This window comes from Prionailurus bengalensis, chromosome B3 (assembly GCF_016509475.1).
Source record: "Prionailurus bengalensis isolate Pbe53 chromosome B3, Fcat_Pben_1.1_paternal_pri, whole genome shotgun sequence".
In the NCBI taxonomy this organism is placed as follows: Eukaryota; Metazoa; Chordata; class Mammalia; order Carnivora; family Felidae; genus Prionailurus; species Prionailurus bengalensis.
In genome coordinates, this window is record NC_057355.1 from 71850702 (window position 1) to 71872606 (window position 21905).

A 21905-nucleotide genomic window follows, 5' to 3' on the forward strand; every position below is an offset into this window, starting at 1 on the left:
GGATCTGGGGCAACCCTTCAAATCCACCAGGGGAAGTATATGTAGGAGCATGTGGGAGTAAGTGCAAGGAGGAGGGACAGCTTTGCTCTTGAGTTACAAATTCGTACAAAATTAGACCTGGCCCCAGGCTATTCTGAGACAAGTCCTGAGTACCTACTCCAAAGAATTTAAATGGGGTGACGAACACAAAGCACTCAGCATAGAGCCTGACACTGAAATAGTATTAGTTATGACAATGCTGTTATTAAGGAGATGTCAGAAGAGGAGCTGAGATATCCCCTCAATCTCAGCTCCACAGCAGCAGCCCTGCACTCAGCCAAGGCACTGCTCTGACCCCTGCCTCCTTATCCATTCACCCCATCAACAAGAATTTAGCCAGTGCCAACTCTGTATTGTTCCTGATTAACACAAGCCAATTACCAACATACAAAACCAACAATATTTTATTGCTGAATCAACTTGAGGTTCAAATTATGGGAGACAGGAGTCCATAGCCTCACCAGGGTGCCCAGATCAGACAGAGATTAAGGTCCAAGCTCCTGTAGGCTCTACTTAGGGCACTATCTACTCTGATCATGTTAAAGTTGTTAGTCCCTCCAGGTCACTTCTACTTCATCTGTCCGATACCTGTGAAAAAACAGGAAAAACTTGATGGATAGCTATCCCTTAGAATCTTCCATTCTTCCCTGCCTTCATGATCCTGGACCCTCTTCCCTGCTGATTTTTGCGTACTTCCCATATAATCCTATCTACCCCTCCAAGAAGTACACACCTCTGTGTGATTCCAGAATCACTGAGGGGGGTCCTATGCCCGGCCCGAAACATCTCCCAACCAGCCTGGGCTATCATGGCTCCATTGTCAATGCAGAATCTGGGAAGGAAAAGATATATGAAATTTGGAATCTAAAGGTGAAAAATCACAGTAATTAAAGAAAAAAAGAAATCAAGAAAGAGAAAGGGCCTTTACCTCTCATCTGTGGCAAAAAGCCGGGCTCCACGTTCCTGGCACATTGTCTCCATCATTTCCTGTAGCCTCAAATTACCTATGAAGGGGCAGGGGGTAGGGCTGGCTTAGTTTCAGCCATTTCTGCATGGTCCAGCTGTACACCTCATGTGTATTTACTTACAAAAATGAAGTAGGGGTTTAGGGGGCAGGCATTGGGAAGCGGAAACTAGCAATTTCCCCAAACTCTTAGGGATTAAGACTATCAGGAGGAAGATGCAAATGCCCAAGAACAGCAAAGAGGGGCACAGTTCAATGATACATACACCCCACACCTCCCACGATGAGGGCCTCCTGGGAGCCACAATGTGCCATGGCTCGCTCTGTGATCTCTACCAGCATTGCAAACACGGTTTCCTGTGGGGGACAAATAAGATGTCAACACCAGAGGGGATCCCAGCTTAGTTCTGCTGTACTATATAAAAGGTCTTCCAGTCCCAACGTTCAGTCCCAGCTTTTTATCCCATTACCTGCAGAGAGAAGCATAAATCCTCAGGAGTACACTCGCCTGTAGCCAGCATCCGTTGGGCTACATCCTATCATTAAAAAAAATACATAAAACAATGAATTGTGGTTTGGGGATGACAGGAGAGCAAAAATTAGTGCACTTGGAGGATCATCATGTTTCACGACAATTCATCTCGCCAGCGTATCTACAGCATGCTTTTGCCTTTCACTGGCATTAAGCTACAGAACAGGCAACACTGATTCAGGATTCAATAATTACAAATGCCTGCCCTGGCACCCCCAACCTCCCCCCCAACCCCTTACTCTGCTTAACTTTTCTCCATAAGGCTTATCATCATCTGGCTCTTTTTATTATCTGCCCCTTCTTTGTTTCTTCATCTTGTTGCCCCCCTCCCACATTACAATGTAAGCTCCAAGTAGGCAGGGACTTTGATTTTGTTCCATCCTGTGTTGCTATTGCCTAGAAGAGTGCCTGGCACACAGAAGATGCTTAATACATATCTGCTAAATGAATTTATTCAGCATCTAACATGGCCCAGAACTATGCTACAGGCACGAAATACAATGGTGAGCAAAACAGATATGCCTCATATAAAAGCATGAAAGTGATCTCTCCTCACCTGTCCCACACTCACCTCAATGAAAGACAGGATCCCCGAGAATGAGACGTCCATCCCCTTGACAGTATACGGCAGCTCAACTAGTTTCTTGCCTCTGTGTGGGAGGGAGTATACGATGTCCTCAACCTGTAGTTAGTTGGCTGCTTACCCTCCAAAGCCCCTCCAAAGCCTTCTTAATGTACATACAGGGAAATCACTGAAGCCCCGCCAGGCAGCCTCCTCCCATCTCATGTCCCCTTACCGCTTTGCCATCTGTTCGATGTTGTAGCCCGGACTTGGGTCATTGGAAATCTAGCAGAAGGAAAAAGAGGATAGAGACAGATATCTAGGAGGCATAAGAAACTAATTTATGACCTTCTCCCTCCATTTCTAATTCATCCATATCTCATGTTTTCTCCAGCCCCAGTGGCTTACCTTTAGCACTCGAGCAAAACGATCCAGACAATTACCCACAGCAATATCGATGGTTTCCCCAAAGATGCGGTAACGATGTTCTGAATATGCAATCACCTAAGGGTGATGAGGATGTCCATGAAACCTCAAGTCTGTAAAGAGGAGTATTTGGCTTTGGGGAAGAGCATAAGAGAGGATCAACATGGCCACTGCAGCTTCCAATGACAAACACAACAAAAGAACTTACCCAAACCTTGAATAGGTACTTTCTCATAGCTCTTATCTCAGAAGCCTATATGTACCCTGAGGATTCCTAGAGCAGATTTCTCATCTACAGAAGGTAGCCTAGGTCAGGCAGAAGCAATTCTCGTTTTGAATACATTTTTCTAGATTGGAGGTTCCTAATATATCCTTTAAATGCAGTCTTGACAATATGGATTAGGAACAGGCTTTCCTGCTTGGAAGCAGGGAACCAGAGTCCTTCTAGATTATCCCACCAGCACAGCGTTATTTGGAAACAAAACAAGAGGTAGAGTTGAAAAACTCAAAAATCCCATATTGGGTCACACTAATGACCCACCCAACTCAACACTGGCAATCAACTTATGTCCATTCTTCACATATGACTAGCTTCTAGCACAGAGAATATTTATCACCCACTCACACATATACTCCTGACAATGAGTGCTTCATTAAGACTATGAGAAGTCCTTTTCCCTTTTCGATGCTACTAAAGATTTCTTTCCATTCTGATGTAGATCATACTCTGCTGTTAAAAGGCTGGCCACAAAAGGGGAAGGAAAAAAAATCCTGCCTTTCTACTTCTGTTATCTACTCCTCTCTACCAATCATCTTCCCTGTTTTTCCCACCTAACCAAGTTTCAAGAGGGAGGAGAAAAACGATCACTGCTCCTCTTCGTTAACTCTTGCAAGCCTCCATTGCTACTCTCCACACCCTGAGTCCCTAATATTGTATGTCATCCTTCAGGCCCCAACCTGCTACTTGCCCTCTACCTGTACAAGTTCCCATGTCATTTTCATGGGAATGTGTACTTCATTTTAAACGACTATTTCACAAAATGAAGTTTTAAGCCGTTCATAAGCTGGGGACAATGACTTTTTCTGACAATAACCCCATCAGGTGCTCTGTGGGAAAGGAAGGCTAGAGTTCTCCAATCCCAACCTAAAAAGGTCTCGTAAGGTAACCCAAACAACTCTGGTTTAGCTTATAAACTTAAAATACCTTCTACCTTATAAAATGTTTTAAAAATTACTTATATTTTCACTCTTAGAATAACAACTTCTATTTACTGCCAGTAACATAAAACAAAATAGGAAATTACTGTAAAGAAACAAATTACATGGTATCCCTCGGTTTTAGTTGCTAAGGTACAGGGGAAAAAAAGCTTCAAAATAATAAAAGTAAAAACACTTTCATTATTTGGAAGACCTCAATCCTTACCCTTCTTTCCTTTTCTAAACAGAAAGTTTTTATCTTTATAACCACGTATACGAAAGCCATCTAATGTTTTTTTTTTTTTTTTTTCAACGTTTATTTATTTTTGGGACAGAGAGAGACAGGGCATGAATGGGGGAGGGGCAGAGAGAGAGGGAGACACAGAATCGGAAACAGGCTCCAGGCTCTGAGCCATCAGCCCAGAGCCCGACGCGGGGCTCGAACTCCCGGACCGCGAGATCGTGACCTGGCTGAAGTCGGACGCTTAACCGACTGCGCCACCCAGGCGCCCCGGCCATCTAATGTTCTGATCATGCTTTCTAAACCTACAATGTTGTAAACTTTCTTGTGGGTTTTCTAGCGTGTCTTAGACAGCCCAGCTTTGTTCTTGAGTTGCTGCCATTCAGGTACAACAAGAAAGTTGCTGATACACTGCCTTAGAAATTATGAAGCAATGATGGAATACTCCAAATACCTGTGTATTTCCTCCACTGACATACAGCACGGTAGGGCTGGTGGCTCCAGTAATGAGGCGGCCCATCTCAATGTGGCCTATGCAGTGGTTCACGCCCAGCAAAGGCTTATTCCACAGTTGGGCCACAGTACGGGCCACAACAGCCACAGAAACCAGTGGGGCACCCATGCCAGGGCCTAGGGGGATAGAAATGGGAGTTAGAATCCTACAGACACTGGGAAAAACCGAGCTGGGGAAAGTAAGGGATGTGAAAGGTGGGGTAGGAGTAGTGGTGTAGTGGTGGTAGCAGAGAGCAGCAGGCCATTCTGACCTAGCCAGGCTCCAGGTATGTTCTTCTATCGTCAGTCTCCCAGCTATACCTTTGGTGTAGGCAATGCAATCAATATCCTGGGAGGTTAATCCAGCCTCTGTTAGTGCCTCCTGTAGCAGGTCCAGGATAACAGCTCGGTGATGCCTGGCAGTATCACCTGGAAGGAATCCTAGGAGATGGACACAGGTCAGAGATCATAGGGTTTTTCTATAGCAAAGGTAGGTAGAAGTCATAAACGGGTGTTTTAGTTGTTGTGAAACAGAATGAAAGAAATCTCACTTAAAACAGAGTCAGGAGGCTGTAAGGGGAAGCCTTCACACCCCACCACTCCTTCTCAATTGCAGACCCCGATGAGAAAAGAACATACCTTGCATTCCCAACAGGAAGAAGCCTATCATTTACCACCCCATCAAGAGGAAGAGATTTTCCAGCCAATGAAAAGCCACTACACTTGGATCTCTCAGTTTACTTCAATGGACTAATTTAAAATTAAGAGTCCCTCCCAACTACCCCCACTTCCCTATAAAAGATTAATCCTTTCATTTGGTCTCTAGATTTGCCTATGGTTTTGCCAAAGCTTCCCTGATCTGAATCACAATTCTCTATTATTCCTAAATGAGCCCATTTTACTGGTAAAACAACTGGTTGTTTTATTTTTAAGGTTTACACAGTGTAGGAAGAGTCTCTTTCACTCTCCTCAAGTATCTTATCTTCCAGGTTTTCAGATATACTCTTTCTGGCCTGTTCAGCTAGGCTGACCAGCTCTCAGAAATGCCTTTCTTCATACTCAACTCCTACTCAGCCTCAGGACTTAATTCAAGGGATAACTAACTCAAACCATTTAGTGATCTTCTCTGTGACCCTACCAGCCCTGTGCACGATCATATCATTGTACTTTACACACTGTGTCGTATATCAATTATAGCATTATAATCACCTGTAGTTTTCCCCAATTTAACCATAAGCATCTCAAAGCATTGGCTATTTTATTTATCCTTGCATTCCTGGTGCCAAAATGCCTAGAAGAGTGAGTGCTAAACACAGATATGTATTTTCTAACGAAAGAGCTGTCACAACATCACCTGTTCAGGGAGGCTTTTCAGGTATATACAAGTCAGTGGTCCTCTCCTACATATGCAGAAGTTTTAGGGGTGGGCAGACAAAATACAACACAGTAACAAATAACATACAAATCACATTCATTAAAAGTAATACGTCTAACAATTTATTTCTTTCTCAAGACTCAATAATGCAGGTATGACTATTCCCATTTTAAGAGTAAGGAACATAAATCCAAAAACAAATACTGAAAATGAATATTGCTGTTCCTAACACCCAAGCTGCAACTCTACACTCCTTCTCATTCTAGGAAGTTCTGACTGCATCTGCGTTACACTGTTCATCTTACCATAAACTTTTGTTTATATGTGCGACTCCACAGAAGCTCAAAACATCTATTTTTTGCTTCCGGCTGACGATAAGCACATCAAAAGCGCTCAACAAAAGCTAAACGAACCCAGAAGATCCAGGTCCAAGTGTCTGTCACTCTTCTATCAGCCTAGTGAGGTTAATCCTGCCCCGCGAATCTCAGAGACTCGGATCAACAGCTCGGTGAGGGGACAACGCGCTCCACGCCCTACTTTGCTAGCGTTTGGGCGGATGGAAGGCGCTGCCGCGCGAGAAGGGCGCTGTGAACTGTCAATCCCGCACACACGCACCTGTGCCGGGAGGCGTGACGTAAGTCCGTCGCGGGTTCGCCAGCACCGCGCCATCCCGCACCACTCCCACGCCAATCTTGTTAGCGCTGCCTTCAAACCCCAGCACCGCCGGCATGGTCGAGCCTGGGAGAAAACGCCAGCAGGGCTAGCTACCACCGCAACCGTGTAGCCCTCAGCAGGCCGTGCTAGGCCGCGGATACCGCAGCGCACGGGAAGACTACGTACCCAGGGGCCGGGTACCAGCGTGCACCAAGAGATGCCAAAGGACTCCCGCGGAGGGCGCCCCCGCGACAGCCCCGCCCCCGTCATCACAGCGGCCCATCAAGGCCCCTTCAAGGACCTGTCCTCCTAACTGCCAGGGACGCTGAGCCGGCATCTGCTCCTTACATTCCTATCCATCTCTTTACTTCTCTCCCGTTGTCCAGCCAGCCTTCTCCACTGACTTTTTTCCCTCTCTTGCACAGCATTGGGATCTTCGGTCAGGGTGATAGAATGAATCCTGCATCTGGCACGCCGATAAACAGCCCAAGAATGGAAGGCCGGGGCCTTCAGTCCCCTGGAGAGTTGCAGAAGGGGGTGGGGGGTGGGGAGAGTAGGGCGAGCCTTCCCGTCACGTGGTTCCAGACAGACCAATCACGCGCATGCCCCCGCCTCAGGCTGCACATCTCAGATCACCTGACCACTCCAGATACCCACGTGGGGGCACGGCGTGCACGAATTCTTTGTGCTCGGGTAAGGAGGAGCCAGGCTGGGAGCCGAGCAGGTCAGATGCAGGGTTGCTCTTATTTTGCCCAGCAGTGGGGTTTCTTGATCGTCTGATCTGCAAGCTAAGTCGGGACCCTTAATTAAGGCCCTCGATCGGCTGGAGGGCAGATCTCGCGAGCACGGCACAAAGCATAATGAAATGATCTAGTTTGGTGGGTGAGGGGCTGAAGGGCCTAGGTTGCATGGAGGCGGGGAAAAGATTCAGAGATAGTTTGATTTGAAAGGCGGTACCTAGTGCGGGGGCGCCCGAGGAAGTCGTTTTTTTCCCCAGCTTTAGCTGGTTTCACGACATCTCGTCTGCAGGTAACGCGGTAAAAATACTGCTTCGGTGGGCGACGTGGTACAGGTTCAGAAGGGCGTTCGCTACAGTGATGCCGAAGCGTGGGAAAAAGGGAGCTGTGGCAGAAGACGGGGAAGAGCCCAAGATTGGTAAGAGAATGAAATGAGGCCCTCTCCCTAGGGGCTGCCGTGAGGGGGTTTCTAACCCCGGTGAACAGGAAGTGCGGACCTGCTGACTGCGTTTTTGCAGGCTGAAGAAGTCGCAGCAACTGCAAGCTCACAATGGGGGGTCCAATCCGGATCAGAGTTGGATACTGCCAACTTTATCATTGTATATTGCTTATTTTATAGAGCCAGAAGCCAAGAAGAGTAAGGTTGGAGCAAAGAAAAACGAAAAAGAGGCAGCAGGAGAGGGGCCGGTCCTGTATGAGGACCCCCCAGATCAGAAAACCTCGCCCAGTGGTAAATCGGCCACACTCAAGATCTGCTCCTGGAATGTGGATGGGCTTCGAGCCTGGATTAAAAAGAAAGGTTTAGATGTGAGTGGAATTCAAGGAGGGTTCCAGAAGAGACATTCTTCAGTATTGAATGATTTGGGGATTTAATCACCTTTCCCTAATCTGTAGGTTTTTTCCCCTTGTCTAGTTTTTTTGTGCAAGAGTTAAAAGGAGGGGCTTCACCAACTCTTAACCTTTTTATTTCCAAATGTCTTTTTCAACTTATTTCCATTGTTTTAATGGCTTCATCCCTTCCCCTGCATGTTGCAAAGACCTTGTTACTGGACTTGCTCCATTTCATTTCCAGTTTATCCTCCATTTAAATACTACTGCTTAGGGGTGCTTGGCTGGCTCAGTCCACCAGTTGGTGAACTTAAGCTGCTCCATGTGTGGCAGAGCGTAGAGTTTACTTAAAATTAAATATTCACTGCTTAAAAATCTTAGATGCCTATCCTCTGCCTGTGGAAGAAATATAATCTCTTCAGTGTTGAATGTAACACTCTTTTTACCTCTCAGTTGCCAGTTCTGTAATTTAGAAGTGTTAAAATCTCGTGCGACTCTCTAAGCAGTGTATCTCTAGTACTTGGCACAGTCTTTAGTAAATGTTTGATTGATAATCAAACGTTGCTGTCTGAATTGATAATATTTTTCTTACCTTTCATCTCGCTCACAGTGGGTAAAGGAAGAAGCCCCAGATATCCTCTGCCTCCAAGAGACCAAATGTTCAGAGAACAAACTACCAGCTGAACTTCAAGAGTTGCCTGGACTATCCCATCAATACTGGTCAGCTCCTTCAGACAAGGAAGGGTACAGTGGTGTGGGCCTGCTCTCCCGCCAGTGCCCACTCAAAGTCTCCTATGGCATTGGTGAGACCCTGTTAATTCCTAATCCCTGAGGTCTTTCAAACCAATTGCTAATTCCCGTTCCAGCTCCTAATGGGAGTTACTTTCTTTGCTTTCCCATTCTGTACACTTTTTTATGCTGATCTTGTTTCATTGTTTCTGTAGGTGAGGAGGAACACGATCAGGAAGGCCGGGTGATTGTGGCTGAATTTGACTCATTTGTGCTGGTAACAGCCTATGTACCTAACGCAGGCCGAGGTCTGGTCCGCTTGGAGTACCGGCAGCGCTGGGATGAGGCCTTCCGCAAGTTCCTAAAGGGCTTGGCTTCCCGCAAACCCCTTGTGCTCTGTGGGGACCTCAATGTGGCCCATGAAGAAATTGACCTTCGCAACCCCAAGGGAAACAAAAAGAATGCTGGCTTCACTCCACAAGAGCGTCAAGGCTTTGGGGAATTACTAGAGGCTGTGCCTCTGGCTGACAGCTTCCGGCACCTCTACCCCAACACGGCCTATGCATATACCTTTTGGACCTACATGATGAATGCTCGATCCAAAAATGTTGGTTGGCGCCTTGATTACTTTTTGTTGTCACACTCTCTGTTACCCGCGTTGTGTGACAGCAAGATCCGTTCCAAGGCCCTGGGCAGTGATCACTGTCCCATCACCCTGTACCTAGCACTGTGACACCTCGCTTAAATTACTTTAAGCTGGGGAAATAAGCCCCCCAAGCTAGCTTTAAAACTTAACCTCCCCAAACTTCTTTAAAAACTGCTCTCTAAAGAAATCTGCACTGTTACTTCCCTTCTAAAAATACGAGTCCTTCAACCAGGCTTCTAGTGACACTTAGGTTTCCTTTAACCCCCAATTTTTTTGTGCTTTTTTTTTTTTTTACATTAAACAAAAGCTACTGATGACTTTCTCTGAACTGTCCACATGAAAATAAAGAGCCATAGTTTCAGCCTTGCTGTCTTTGTATTCTACCCCTTTGTGGGGCTACAAATTCTCCTTATCTTTTCATATATAAAGACAAACAACTTGGAAAAGGATAGTCATGACCTTATTTATTTACAAGCACAGGATGAATCCCTAGCTTCCCCCAAGACAGAGCAACCTTATCCAGCTCAGTTAAATACTGCAACTGGGGGGTAAGGTTGGAAGGAGGAGTTAAGGGAAATTCAGGACTAGGGGAACATACCCCACATTAAATAGTTATATACACATCAGTTCCTGTGGTCTGTACAGAGCAGCGGCTGACCCCATCCCCACCCCCCGGGACACAGAATGGGGGGACAGGAGACTGAGGGGACTGAGGCCAGTGCCAGCCCCTGGTGAAGTGCAATAGCAGCAGCAAGGTCCTAATGGTGCACAAAAGGGAGGGAACCCCCAGGGCTACCCACCCCCACCCTGCCCTGGAATGTTTAGGGACAGGAATGGCTCTCAGGGAGTATATAGGAAGGACAAGGCTAGAACCCTCTTTTAGGACCCAGGTTTAGGGGCAACATTTTGCCTATTTCACCCTAAACACAGCAGCCCTTGGAGGAAAGCAGATGGCCAGCAGTGGTCTTATCTACCCCTCCAAACCTAAGTGAGGGTCTGGTTCCTTCCTACCTCTCCCCAGGGAAAAGGAAGGCAGCTGCTTGGCTCCCCTTACAGAAGCCAAGGGAGCCTTTTACCACGGTTCCCTTTGTAGTGTCACTGTCCCCACCAGGAAGGGGCCAGGCACAGTCTGTGGGTCGTTGTGGAGCTCAGGAGAAGTTCTGGACAGGGTGGCTGACCTTCATACAAGCCCAGTAGAGGGCCCGGCCCAAACACAGCACAGCCAACAGGATGACAAATGCCCAGGCCGCGTAGATGCCTCCATATCGCCGAGCATGCTTCCATGTCCCAAACTGATGAGGAAGAAGGAAGATGGGGTTACTGTTGATCTCTCACCACTTCCTAAAAGCCCTAGTAACAGCAACACAGAATGGAAGCTTCAGTGCCTGGTTGCCTAACCACGTGTATCCACCTTCAGAGACCTTCTTAAAGGCCCAATTGTGCTCTCCTCCCCTAGGGAGGTACATAACTTGTACAATCCCAGACATCTGTCAGTGTTTCTTAGTGTTGGACAAGGGAGCCAATTCTAACAGCAACTCTTAATTTAAGCCACTTCTTCATTGCCCTGTCTTTTGCATAAAGAAGATGGCTGTTTTTCACTCCCATAATAACAATGGAGATTGTTTATCAGTTACCTTCAACTTCAGCTCATGTGTACATTAAAACAAGGCAAAACAAACAAAAACCCCTCGGTTTCTTTCACTTTTTTTAGGTTAGCCATTTCCCAAATTGTAGGCTATGGAGATGAGGCTGAAGAACGAAGGGCCGGATCAAGGTTACTCACAGCAAGGCCAGTGGCAGTGACTGCCAAGAGTAAGCCAAGCAAGAAACAGCAGATACATCTCTTTCGTGGATATCTGCGCCCAATAGATGACCTGTGGGGAGGCAAACAAATTGATGCTTGCAATGGCCCTGCAGGTTTTACAGTACATGTTACAAAATTACCAGTTCAACAATGCCACTCTCCAGTCACTTACACTTTCCTGCAGTGAGGGCAACGGGCCAAGGTTCGGTCTGTGAACTCTGTCCACTATGGAGAACAAAAAAGGGAGAACCCAATTAATAGAAGCAGGGTCATGTCCAGTGAAGGCTCTGGGCAGGGGAGGGTGGGAAAAGGAACAGAAGGGAAATTAAAACAGACCTCAGTATTCATTATCATAACTCAGAAATATATTCATGATTACTTCTGTTTCTCCCGCTTCCTCCCAAGGCTTCCCAATGCTCCTCCTCACCAGGAAAGTATTCTTGCAATGTCCACAGATGACCCTGACACCTACAGGCTGTGGTTCTGGACTCAGAGGTCCTGGATGCACAGGCCCCAGGTTGATGATTCTTTTGCTGTAATGGAGAAAAAGACTACATTTAAATCATTTTTAATCCTAAAATGCCCACACTAGCCTTCCTTCATAGCTCCCAATCCCTGCCTTTCTAAATTCCTCTACTTCTCTGTACACGGCATATACTCTGCCCCACCCAACCCTAGCCCGAGGGAAGGTTGAGAAACAGCACTACTTAAACTTCAGGTCTCTAACTTCCATTATACCTGAGGATAATTCACCCAGTCCCCTAGACTCTCTATTTCCCTAACGGACATAAATTTCATCCCAGTCTTTTTACTGAGATTTGAACAAGATGGCTGTAAAATTCTAACGGTACAACAGTCCTTAACTTTTTCTCCTTCTAAATAAACACCTTTACATGCTCTGCAAACATTCATCCTTTTTAGGGCTTTCCAATTATTCCCACTGATGCCCTTCCCCACCTTATGCCTCTTACCAGTAGGGCCGAGGGCAGGCAATCCTCTGGGAAGTCACTTTGCAGATAAGGAGACAGTTACAGGGGCACCGAACGTATTTTTTCCCTGGAGGTGCATTCTTGATTGGCTAGAGAACAATGAGGACATCGGTAAGCAAACCTTTAATTCCAATCCCTTCCATTTCCTCCAAAAACACCTTCTGAGAAGAGATCAGAGAGATAAGGTCTTAGCCAGATAAGGTCTTAGCCAGGTCAGAGAAATGAAAGAAAAACATATAGCAGAAGATTTGCAAATAAAGACTAGGCTTAAGTATCCAGAATAGAAATGAAGGTGCAGGATGGTAAACATCAGCTCTGGTGAGTGGCTGCTGGGGAAATGGTGATGTGAGACTCCTGGAACTGAAACCTGGGTTTCAGGATTACCATTCGGCTAACACCTGAACATCAAGGTCTAGAATCAAGAGATCAGAAAGAGGATCCAGGAAACAGGGCCCATTTCATAGATGTGTGTAACTCACAGTGGCTTCATTGCAGACGCCACATTTGACTACATGCTGATGCATCTTGCCTTCCACGTTGATGAGAGACTGGCAGACTCGGCAGGTGATCATGGGGGCACTCCCACTGTCCGGGCTGGTCAGGGGTGAGTAGGGGGGTGGGTCCTCCCCAGGCAACACGGCTGGGTGTCCCTCAGGGAACGGGGGAAACGCTGGAGAGGAAAGTAAAAAGAAGGGTGGCATCACTTGTAGACACCCCTACTGATGCTCCACGGGGTCAAGGAACTCTTTTTGGTCCTCAACCCTTCTGATCTAGCTCGGCGGGCTTCTTATAATCCGTGCTTCAGTCAGCTTCCTCAGACCCCCCTTCGGTTCCCAAGTTCCGGTAACAATTGCGGAAAGAAGAGAGCTTCACCCAGTCACAGGTGCAACTGCTCCGCACCTGGCGCCTGGGCCCCGCCTCCGCCCTCGGCCCCGCCCCCTCCCGCCTCTCAGCGTACCCCCCCGGGAACATCTTGGACCCACCCCGGCTTACCCTGGGGCGGGGCATGTTTACCGGCTCCGTACGGTGGTGCGGAGGGGGTCAGGCCTCCCCCGGGCCCAGCCCCACTCCCGCCCGGCCCCACTAATCCGTTGCCGCCGGCGCCACCGTCGATGGGCTCGGAGAGCAGCGGGGATCGCTCTCCGTCTGCCGCCATGGCCGCCACCACCGCCTACTGCTTCGGCCAAGGACCCGGCTCTATTCGCCGCCGCCGTCTCCGCAGCCACCGCCGCCGCCGCTACCGGGTCCCCAGGGCGCCTGCGCGCCGCGCGCCCAGCTCGCCCCGCAACCAGTGGCCTGCCCCGCCCGATTCCGTCCCGCAAGCACGTGATAGGCTGTCCCCGCCCCCGCCGTGCTATTATTCGTGGAGATAAATCAATTCTTGGTCCTGCGAAGGCAGCTCTTTTTTTCCATTGGGGAGAGTCGCGGCAACGTCAACTGTCACATGGCCTCCCGGAGGCCGCTGGGCCCGCAAAAACTGCACGTGACGAGAGGTTCTGCGAGCCATTGGAAGCGTGGCCCATCGCGTTACCTCCAGACCAGGAGGTGGGACTAGGCTGCTTCAGCTCACTGGTCACCTGTTTCAGGAAGCCTGGCTTCCTCTGTTACGCGCGCAGAGCGAGTGCATAATCATTGCTCCTCATTGGTCCAAAGATAACACTAAAAGACATCTCCTCTTTGCGGTTATAATTGGTCTCCTATTGGCTGGCCTCTCGGTCTTGTGACTCGTGAGGTGCAACTGTATTGGTCCGAACTTAGGTCCAGAACTCGGGGGCGTGGCTCTAGTGAAAGTGCTGGAGCTTGGGCTGAGTAGCCAGAGGAGGAAAGGCTGGCGACAGTTAGCCGCTCTGCTCAATGAAATAACCTGTAGAAAGTCGGAATAAAGATGTACCAGTAGGAAATGCATTAAAATGTTAAGATAATCATCCAGCCTTTCCCGCTGGAGTTACTTCTGGAACAGAACACAAGACTGGCTTCTCCAGGGACCAGCCCTGCAGACCCCACCCTCTCACTCCGCATCCCTGATTATGAAACTACCTTTTATGAATCTGGATCTATCACTACAGGGATATTTCATATTTCACTCAGTTTCATGACCCCTCCCAGTCCTAAATACATATGCATCATAAGTGTTTTTTGATTGAGTTAACCAATTAAGTACAAGGATGTTTTAGTAACCTTGCTGACAAGATGAGACAGTCTTGAGACTAGTCTCAACTTAGTCCCAGCGAGGAGACTGCCAACGGAGGTTATTCTGACAAGTACTGGAGAATCTCGTGAGCCCCTCAGAAGTTTCAACATACAGCCAATCCTACTCACTCTCCTGTTCATCCCTATACATCCTCCATACTCAACTTGCATAGCAGATGACACAAGTTTACCCAGCCATATCCGAAAGTAGAGTCCTATGAAACCTTTCCTCAGCTGAAGTGAAAAAAACGAAGACAATTACCATTATTATGGAAAAAAATTTGAGTAGTCCCGAATCCCCAAAATAATCTCTTAGGGTTTTCAGATACCTTAGGACACATCTTGCTAACGGATGCACAAAATATATGGAGAAAAAAGTACAGATGCTCAAAGACAATTCAAATCTATGGCGGCTTAATGCTGAGTGTAGTTCCCAGGGAAGGAGCTTGGTGGTGCCACTTTTCCTTCTGTGCGAACGGCCTCCACCACAGCTAGCTGCAAAACAGTGAAAGCTATTTTGCTTTTCTGGTAAAAGTGAAAATCCTCTTTTGGATTTCTTAAGCTTAGGGAAACCAGGTGCAGTCATACCACATTTCGGTGCACTTCGCTTTAATGCTCCTCGCAGATATTGTGGGTTTTGTTTTGTTTTGTTTTGTTTTTTTAAACAAACTGAATGCTGTGGCAACCCTGTGTCAAGTAAATTTATCAGTGCCATTTTTCCAACAGCATCTGTTCGCTTTGTGTCTCCGAGTCTCATTTTGGTAATTCTTGAAGTACTTCAAACTTTTTCATTATTATTAGTATATTGGTTATAGTGATCTGTGATCAGTGATTACAACTTGTTGAAAGCTCAGATGATTGGTTAGCCTTTTCTTCACCAGTGAAATTTTATTTAATAATCAGATGCCTCATGCAATCTATCCTTCCAAAAAGCAACACTAATAAATTATAAGATTCTGAAATTTTCAAAGATATGAGTTACTTGCTAACAAATGTGAGTAAGCTTCATTACAGAAATTTCTTGGGTCAGTATACCAAGGGCTTTTCCCTTCTCAGATACCTGTTAAGTGAAAACAGATCCAAGAATATTGAATTATTTCTTTAGACCCCTTCTTGAATGCACATCTGAGTTGGTTTCACCTCCTTTGAATTATATCCTCCTAGCTCCAACTAGGCCATATTTTCCAGAAATTTTTCACATTAAAATTTTTATGTCCATCTGTATTTTCTTTTGTGGGTTATGATGACAAGGTGTATATCTTTGGGTTTTTTTTAATTTATTTTTAATTAATGGTTAACATTTTTTAGCAGTAAAATATTAAGATACATACTTTTTTCAAACATAATGCTATTGCACACTTAATAGACTACAGCATTGTGTAAACATAACTTTTATATGCATTGGGAAACCAAAAAAAATTTATTTGAATTCCTTTATTGTGATATTGGCATTGTTTCAGTGGTCTGGAACCGAGCACGCAATATTTCTGAGGTATACCTGTACTAATGAAACTCTTTCATACAAGCAAAGTGGCATAACTTGAACTTATAAAAAGTAGGGAATACCTGCAATTTTCAAACCTATTGAAGTGCTCTACTAAATGGGTACCTAGACAGAGATAACATATGTAGGATTCCCCCCACCCTTAGGGAACTTTTTACTTTGTTCTTTCAACTTTGTTGGGAGTTTCAAGATAGAGCAGGGCCAAAAGTCTAGGTGAGCAGCCCCTCGTTATGTAAAGAATAATAGGTTAAACTTCCGGCTCTCGCTCAGGTCGTAATCTCCAGATTTGTGAGTTCCCGCTCTGTGTCGGGCTCTGGGCTGACAGCGCCGAGGAGCCTGCTTGGAATCCTCTCTCTCTCTCTGCCTCTACCCCATTTATGCTCTCTCTCTCTCTCTCTCCAAATAAATAAATGTTTAGAAAAAAAGAATAGGGGCGCCTGGGTGGCTCAGTTAAGCGGCCGACTTCTGCTCAGGTCATGATCTCGCGGTCCGTGAGTTCAAGCCCCGCATTGGGCTCCGTGCTGACAGCTCAGAGTCTGGAGCCTGTTTCAGATTCTGTGTCTCCCTCTCTCTGACCCTCCCCCGTTCATGCTCTGTCTCCCTCTGTCTCAAAAATAAATAAACGTTAAAAAAAATAATAATTTAGGAGAATTTCCTTAATCATATAAGTGTAGGGTGAATATACCATTATTTTGGGATTAATGATGGATGATAGACTAAAAGTGAGTCACCTTAAAGAGATCTTCCTTGTTTTAGGTGTTACTGACATAATTTCCTCTAATTAAGCAAGTGCAAATGGAAAGGACCCCATTGTCATAGGAGAAGGAAATACTAGGAGGTCAAGGGTGATGGTTCCAGTTCATGGTCATGGTAAAAATCTGATTGGTACAGATGTGACATTTTAGCTCAGGTCTATTTAATGTAGAGGCTCCTTAACTGAAAATAATGCTAGCATGGCTGCCTTTTCCTGAAGAACCCTTTAGCTGAGGGTTCTACCTCACCTTTCCCAGAAACCAAAGGAGAACTCTGAGGTCTATTAGTATCCACTGGACCCAACCGTTGGGGATAGTGCCCCCACCAGCCTCCTCCTCCAACCTCATGTGGTCTCTATGGGAGTCCGAATGGCACCTGGGTTTTCCCCTTGTCATAGCTCAAATTGTAACTGCCTTACAACTGGGAAGCAACAACGAATTGAAAAAATAACTCTAAGGACCATGGCCAGTTTGGCCAGAAGCCTCTCCACTGAGCCTAACACTGAAGGGAGTACAACCTACCCCACATATTTAATGATAAAGGAACTGCTGCTGTCCCAGCATTTGTGACTGCTACAGGAGCTGGAGACTTTACTTGGGTTCTGATTTTTAGACACAACTTTCCCAGGTTGTGGATACCAGCTTCTACTTAGACACTGGTATCCATCCACCAGTTGGGTCCCACAGGCGTTTAATGAACTAAGGAACCTCTGGATACAAAAGAGGAAGGGTTTGTGGCTCTACAGGGGGACAGGCCAGTTTACTGCTCTTTCTGGTGTTTCTGGCACGGAAGTTCAAGTGTTCACTCTAGAATGGAGCAGCGCTCATTATTTGTACATTGCTTATACATATATTCCCAAATCTGTCCTTTTATGACTCTCCACCGTCGACAAAGCCATATTTGGTGCCTTTTTAAATCTAGTTTTATCTTTATAAAAAAAGTGGGAGAGAGGGATAATTGGATACATTACCAAGGATCTTAAAGGGATTGAATAGTAAAATGGCTTATTCATTTAGTAGTTTGGGCTCCTGGTGATGTTTTCATTATAGGTTAAATATAGGGGTGTATGGCTAGAGAAGCAAAAGAAGAAGAAAATGTTAACCAATATAAAGCATGTTCTGACAGGTATAGGGGGCACTGAAGGAAGGTGTGATGGAATAATCCCTGAATAATGTCCTGTTAAAGCTCTCTTTCCATGCCATACTAACCTCTACCCACACACTAACCACCCCTATTAGGCTGTGGGACAGAGTTAAGACAGTGGCTCTCTAAGTGCTCTCATAATGAAAACTACTTTATAATAAACTCCTCTGGGACTTGAATTTCAAGACTCCCTTGGAAGGAGCCATTACTTATTCTGCAAATGGACTCATCACCTACTACCTACAGTTCTGGGTATAGTATTTTAGGAGAAATCTAAAACCAATAAGTTGTTTCACCCTCAATGACATTACAATCTGGTAGTGGTCAGAAGGTAATTACCCAGAAAGCAAGGTAGTAATTTGTGAGAAAGGCCATAAAAGAGATAGAGAAAAATCCTACCTACCCGGAGGGAAGAAATACTTCTTCTGCTCTTCAGCTGTCTGTTGCTGCACAACAAACAGCCCCAAACAAAGTGATGTATGTTTTTACCTTCTGATTCTGCATGTTGGCTGGATGGTTCTTTCATTGGTTTCACCCAGGCTCACTCATGAGTGTGCAGTGGTGACTGGTAACAACTGAATGGTCCAAGATGGCCTTACTTACATGTCTGGCAACTGAATGTGCTGGCCTGATGGGGCTTCTTTATGGCATGGCGGTGCTTAGGGCAATGGTCCAACAGAGTGAAAGGAGAAGCTCTAAGACATCTTTATGCCTAGCTCCAGCATTAGCACAACTTCATCCCTACTACATCTAATGGTTAGAGCAAGTCATAAGGCTGCCCAGGTTCAAGGCAAATGGACTTCACACCTTGATGGGAGGAGCTGCAAAATATGGTGGCCATGCTTTTTGACCTACTACAGATGGTAAAATTGAAGCGATTGATACATCTACGCATATTTGTTAAGTATCTACTCTTTGCGAAAGACACTCCTTAAGAAACGCACACTCTTGTTAGGGAGACATAATGTGAAAAGTCACTGTACAAAATATCAACATGAGTATCTTTTATTACGTGGAAAAATATGAATACGAGAAATTCATGATGCAAAATGTGCTCCACACCAAATGAGTTAAACAGTATCATCCAAGTTCAGGGAAAAAAGAAATCACTTCCATCCAGAGCAGCCAGAGAAAACTTTAGAACTATAAAGAGGGATTATTATATTATTGTGCATGGATAACTTGGATTTGAGCTCTGTCTCGAGTAGATCAACAGGCAGAGAATTACAAAAAGTAATGATAATATTTGTAACTTGCTCCCAGTTAATAAAGCACTTTTATATTTTGATTTCAAAACCCACTACAAGATGGACAGGGAAGGCAAGACTATATTTTATAGATATAGAAACGGAGGCTCTATAAGCTATAGTTACTTAAACTAAGTGGGAGATTGAAACGGGACTAAAAGTCCAGTTCTTCTGACTTACGGTTTAATGCTTCTGCACTCACATCATTTGCCAGCCAGATTGAAAAAGGAAGAAGCACAGAGGTGGCAGAATACCTGATATTTGGGATGGAGTCTTTTTTTATGCTCAATGCCTGGCACATGGAAGTTGCTATATAAATGGCTATTAAATTAATGAATGAACAAACTTAAGCACCATCTTGAGGTGAATTTGTGTACTGAGTAATACTGTCACCTGCGGTCCCAACCAGGGTGAATATCTAGCTGAGGTACTCCAATGTGGCTGGCATCAGGTGTTTATGGCTGGTGTTGGCTGCTTGCTTGATTCCTGTGCGATCCAGGTGAATAGTGTCAATATTATCCCTGGTATGTGCCATCTTACTTGTGGGGTGGGGTCTTCTCACTTACACTGGAGAGGTGTATTAGTTTGCCAGGGCTGCCATAACAAAATACAACAGACCAGTGGCTTAAACAACAGAAATTTATTTTCTTACAGTTCTGGAGGCTTAAAGTCCAAGATATAGGTGTCTACAGGCCTCTCTCCTTGGCTTGCAAATAGCTGCCTTGTCCACTGTGTCCTCACATGGCCGTCTGTGCACACGTATACCTGGTGTCTCTTCCTTTTTTTATATGACACCAGTCATACTGGATTAGGGTCCCTTATGACCTTATTTAACCTTAATTACCTCTTTAAAGTCCCTATCCCCAAATAGTCACATTGGGATTACAAGGTAAAAGCTTTAACAGAATGAATTTTGAGGGGAATATTTCATAAAAGTCTATGACTGGAGAATATCAAGAAACTGTAAAGATTTGGAAGCATTTTTTCTTCAGGCTTTCAGCCAAGTAGTAACCTTCCAACCTTCCAAGTTGTTGCTAAATAGATGGTGGAGAATAGGGTGAGAAACATCGGCCTAGCTTCTGTGACCCACAGTGTCCCAATTTGATTTCTCTTCTTCATATACCCTGTTTCTTCTTTCCCCTTTCCTGAAGTGGTAATTTACACCTGTGTGAAAACAGCACAGTCCCTGACTCCGTTTCCAGGGCAAAGAATGTTTTCAGTTATACCCAGAGTGAGTGAGTTAACCAAGATGCAGGGTAGTATGGGAGTTTGGGTGAGGTGGGAGAGGGTATAGTCTAGTTGTTTATTGTTGTTCTTGTTTAAGTAGGCTCCATGCTGGGTGTGGAGCCCAATGCAGGACTTGAACTCATGAACTCATGGACATAGTTCTAGCTTCTTTTAGGTACATACAGGGTAGCAGTGTCTAGAAAAGATAAGAACAATGCTGTGCAATAAAAATTTCTGTGATGATGGAAATGTTTCTCTACCATGGATAATGGTAGCCACTAGCCTCATCTGGCTGTTGAGCAGTTGCAGTGTGGCTAGTATAACTAAGGAACTGAATTTTTGTTTTTATTTCATCTTAATGTTCTTACATTTACATAGCCACATTTGGCTAGTGGTTACTGTTTTGAACAGTGCACAATAAGAGTTGATGTTGATGGGCTGGGTGCACCTCTGGTTGTTCTTCTTACCCAATTTATGGTTAGGCGGACCTAGAGAAACCAGAAAGAAAAAGAGACAATGGGGAATAATAATAATAATAGCCAACATTTACTATAATTTACTATAATTATAATTACTATAATTCCAGGCACTTATCTAAACACTTAACAAGCATTTTCTACACTTCTTGCAACAACAGTAAATACTATTATTATCACTACCTTACAGATGAGAATACTGAGGCAGAATGAGACTTTCACTTGCCTCGGATCACACAGCCAGTAAGTAAGGAGTGGAGAAGGAATTCATACACAGGTAGTTTGATTGCAGAGTCTACTCATCTATACTACATAAACTCGGGAATGGAGGTGGCATGGAGTGACTGGAGCCATAGTTTCCAAACTCTGTGCCCCGGTACAAATTCTCAGGGGTACCATGGGATATTTAAAGATTTTAAGGGAAACACAGCCATATTCAATATCTCTGTATACTCTGCAAACTACCAGTTCAAAGTAACTCATAATATGAACATTAGATTGTTGCAACATTCTTTTTGATGACAAAATGTCTTTGTGAAGTTGGGTTTTAGGAGGTCCCTCTGATAAAAAAAATAAGTACTGCATGAAAATCATCCCAGAACAGGAAATGAGGGTAGCAGTATTGGATTCCAAGGTTTGAGAAGTTGTTCAATGCCCAACAGGCACACACATCCCCTTAGGGATTATTTGCAGTTATCTAAGAAATATAAACAAATATTTTTTTTTCGTTCAGTGTGTGTGTATTATTTTTTCTAAATGGTTGCTAAGTTGTTAGGAACCAACTACTTAAAAAGTAAATGTGTTAAGTATTTATTTTGAACTAAGGGGGCTATAAAAAATTGCTGAGATACTAAGTGCACTGTAAACTGAGAAACTGGGAACCTCTTGACTGGGATGTTGAAAACAGATCAAAATGGTCATAAATGAATAGAGTATGGGGACTTGGCTTGAGGTGGCTTAAAGAGAAATAATAAACATTTCATATATTTGACCGTTAAGTATCTGCTGTATACAGTGTTCACAGTGCAGCAGATATACACACTCAAAATGCCTGAGTCTGTGCCCTTTAGAGGTCAAAAACTTGTGAGGTAGGCAGTAAGAGATGTAAACTAGCCAAGGTTAGGGGTAGGATGGGATTCAAGGTAGGGTC

At 45.1% G+C, this 21905-nt stretch overlaps 3 protein-coding genes across 7 annotated transcripts; 1 reads left to right on the plus strand and 2 right to left on the minus strand.

The window, feature by feature from the left end:
• Positions 1-425: 425 nt before the first annotated feature.
• LOC122467673 (O-sialoglycoprotein endopeptidase) lies at positions 426-7011 on the minus strand. The gene is made up of 11 exons (XM_043554193.1): positions 6444-7011; positions 4775-4894; positions 4416-4591; positions 2506-2601; positions 2333-2382; positions 2107-2185; positions 1474-1539; positions 1270-1360; positions 968-1043; positions 773-871; positions 426-627 (listed from the first exon to the last, which is right to left on the minus strand). Exons 1-11 carry the CDS (start codon positions 6556-6558, stop codon positions 588-590), a joined length of 1008 nt encoding a protein of 335 aa, XP_043410128.1. The 5' UTR covers positions 6559-7011; the 3' UTR covers positions 426-587.
• PIP4P1 (phosphatidylinositol-4,5-bisphosphate 4-phosphatase 1) lies at positions 704-13521 on the minus strand. Of its 3 annotated transcripts, XM_043554195.1 has the most exons (8): positions 13209-13520; positions 12695-12885; positions 12198-12304; positions 11654-11759; positions 11399-11451; positions 11206-11296; positions 10549-10714; positions 704-714 (listed from the first exon to the last, which is right to left on the minus strand). In XM_043554195.1, exons 1-7 carry the CDS (start codon positions 13369-13371, stop codon positions 10571-10573), a joined length of 855 nt encoding a protein of 284 aa, XP_043410130.1. In that variant the 5' UTR covers positions 13372-13520; the 3' UTR covers positions 704-714; positions 10549-10570. The 3 variants fall into 3 exon arrangements, with proteins under 3 accessions (XP_043410130.1, XP_043410131.1, XP_043410129.1); XM_043554196.1 differs by lacking the exon at positions 704-714 and having other exon boundaries at positions 9872-10714; positions 13230-13521; XM_043554194.1 differs by lacking the exon at positions 704-714 and having other exon boundaries at positions 9872-10714; positions 13209-13519.
• APEX1 (apurinic/apyrimidinic endodeoxyribonuclease 1) lies at positions 7074-9783 on the plus strand. Of its 3 annotated transcripts, none has more exons than XM_043554190.1 (5): positions 7074-7175; positions 7512-7637; positions 7839-8026; positions 8658-8850; positions 8992-9783. In XM_043554190.1, exons 1-5 carry the CDS (start codon positions 7085-7087, stop codon positions 9507-9509), a joined length of 1116 nt encoding a protein of 371 aa, XP_043410125.1. In that variant the 5' UTR covers positions 7074-7084; the 3' UTR covers positions 9510-9783. The 3 variants fall into 3 exon arrangements, with proteins under 3 accessions (XP_043410125.1, XP_043410126.1, XP_043410127.1); XM_043554191.1 differs by having other exon boundaries at positions 7124-7206; XM_043554192.1 differs by lacking the exon at positions 7074-7175 and adding an exon at positions 7213-7360.
• Positions 13522-21905: the final 8384 nt, after the last annotated feature.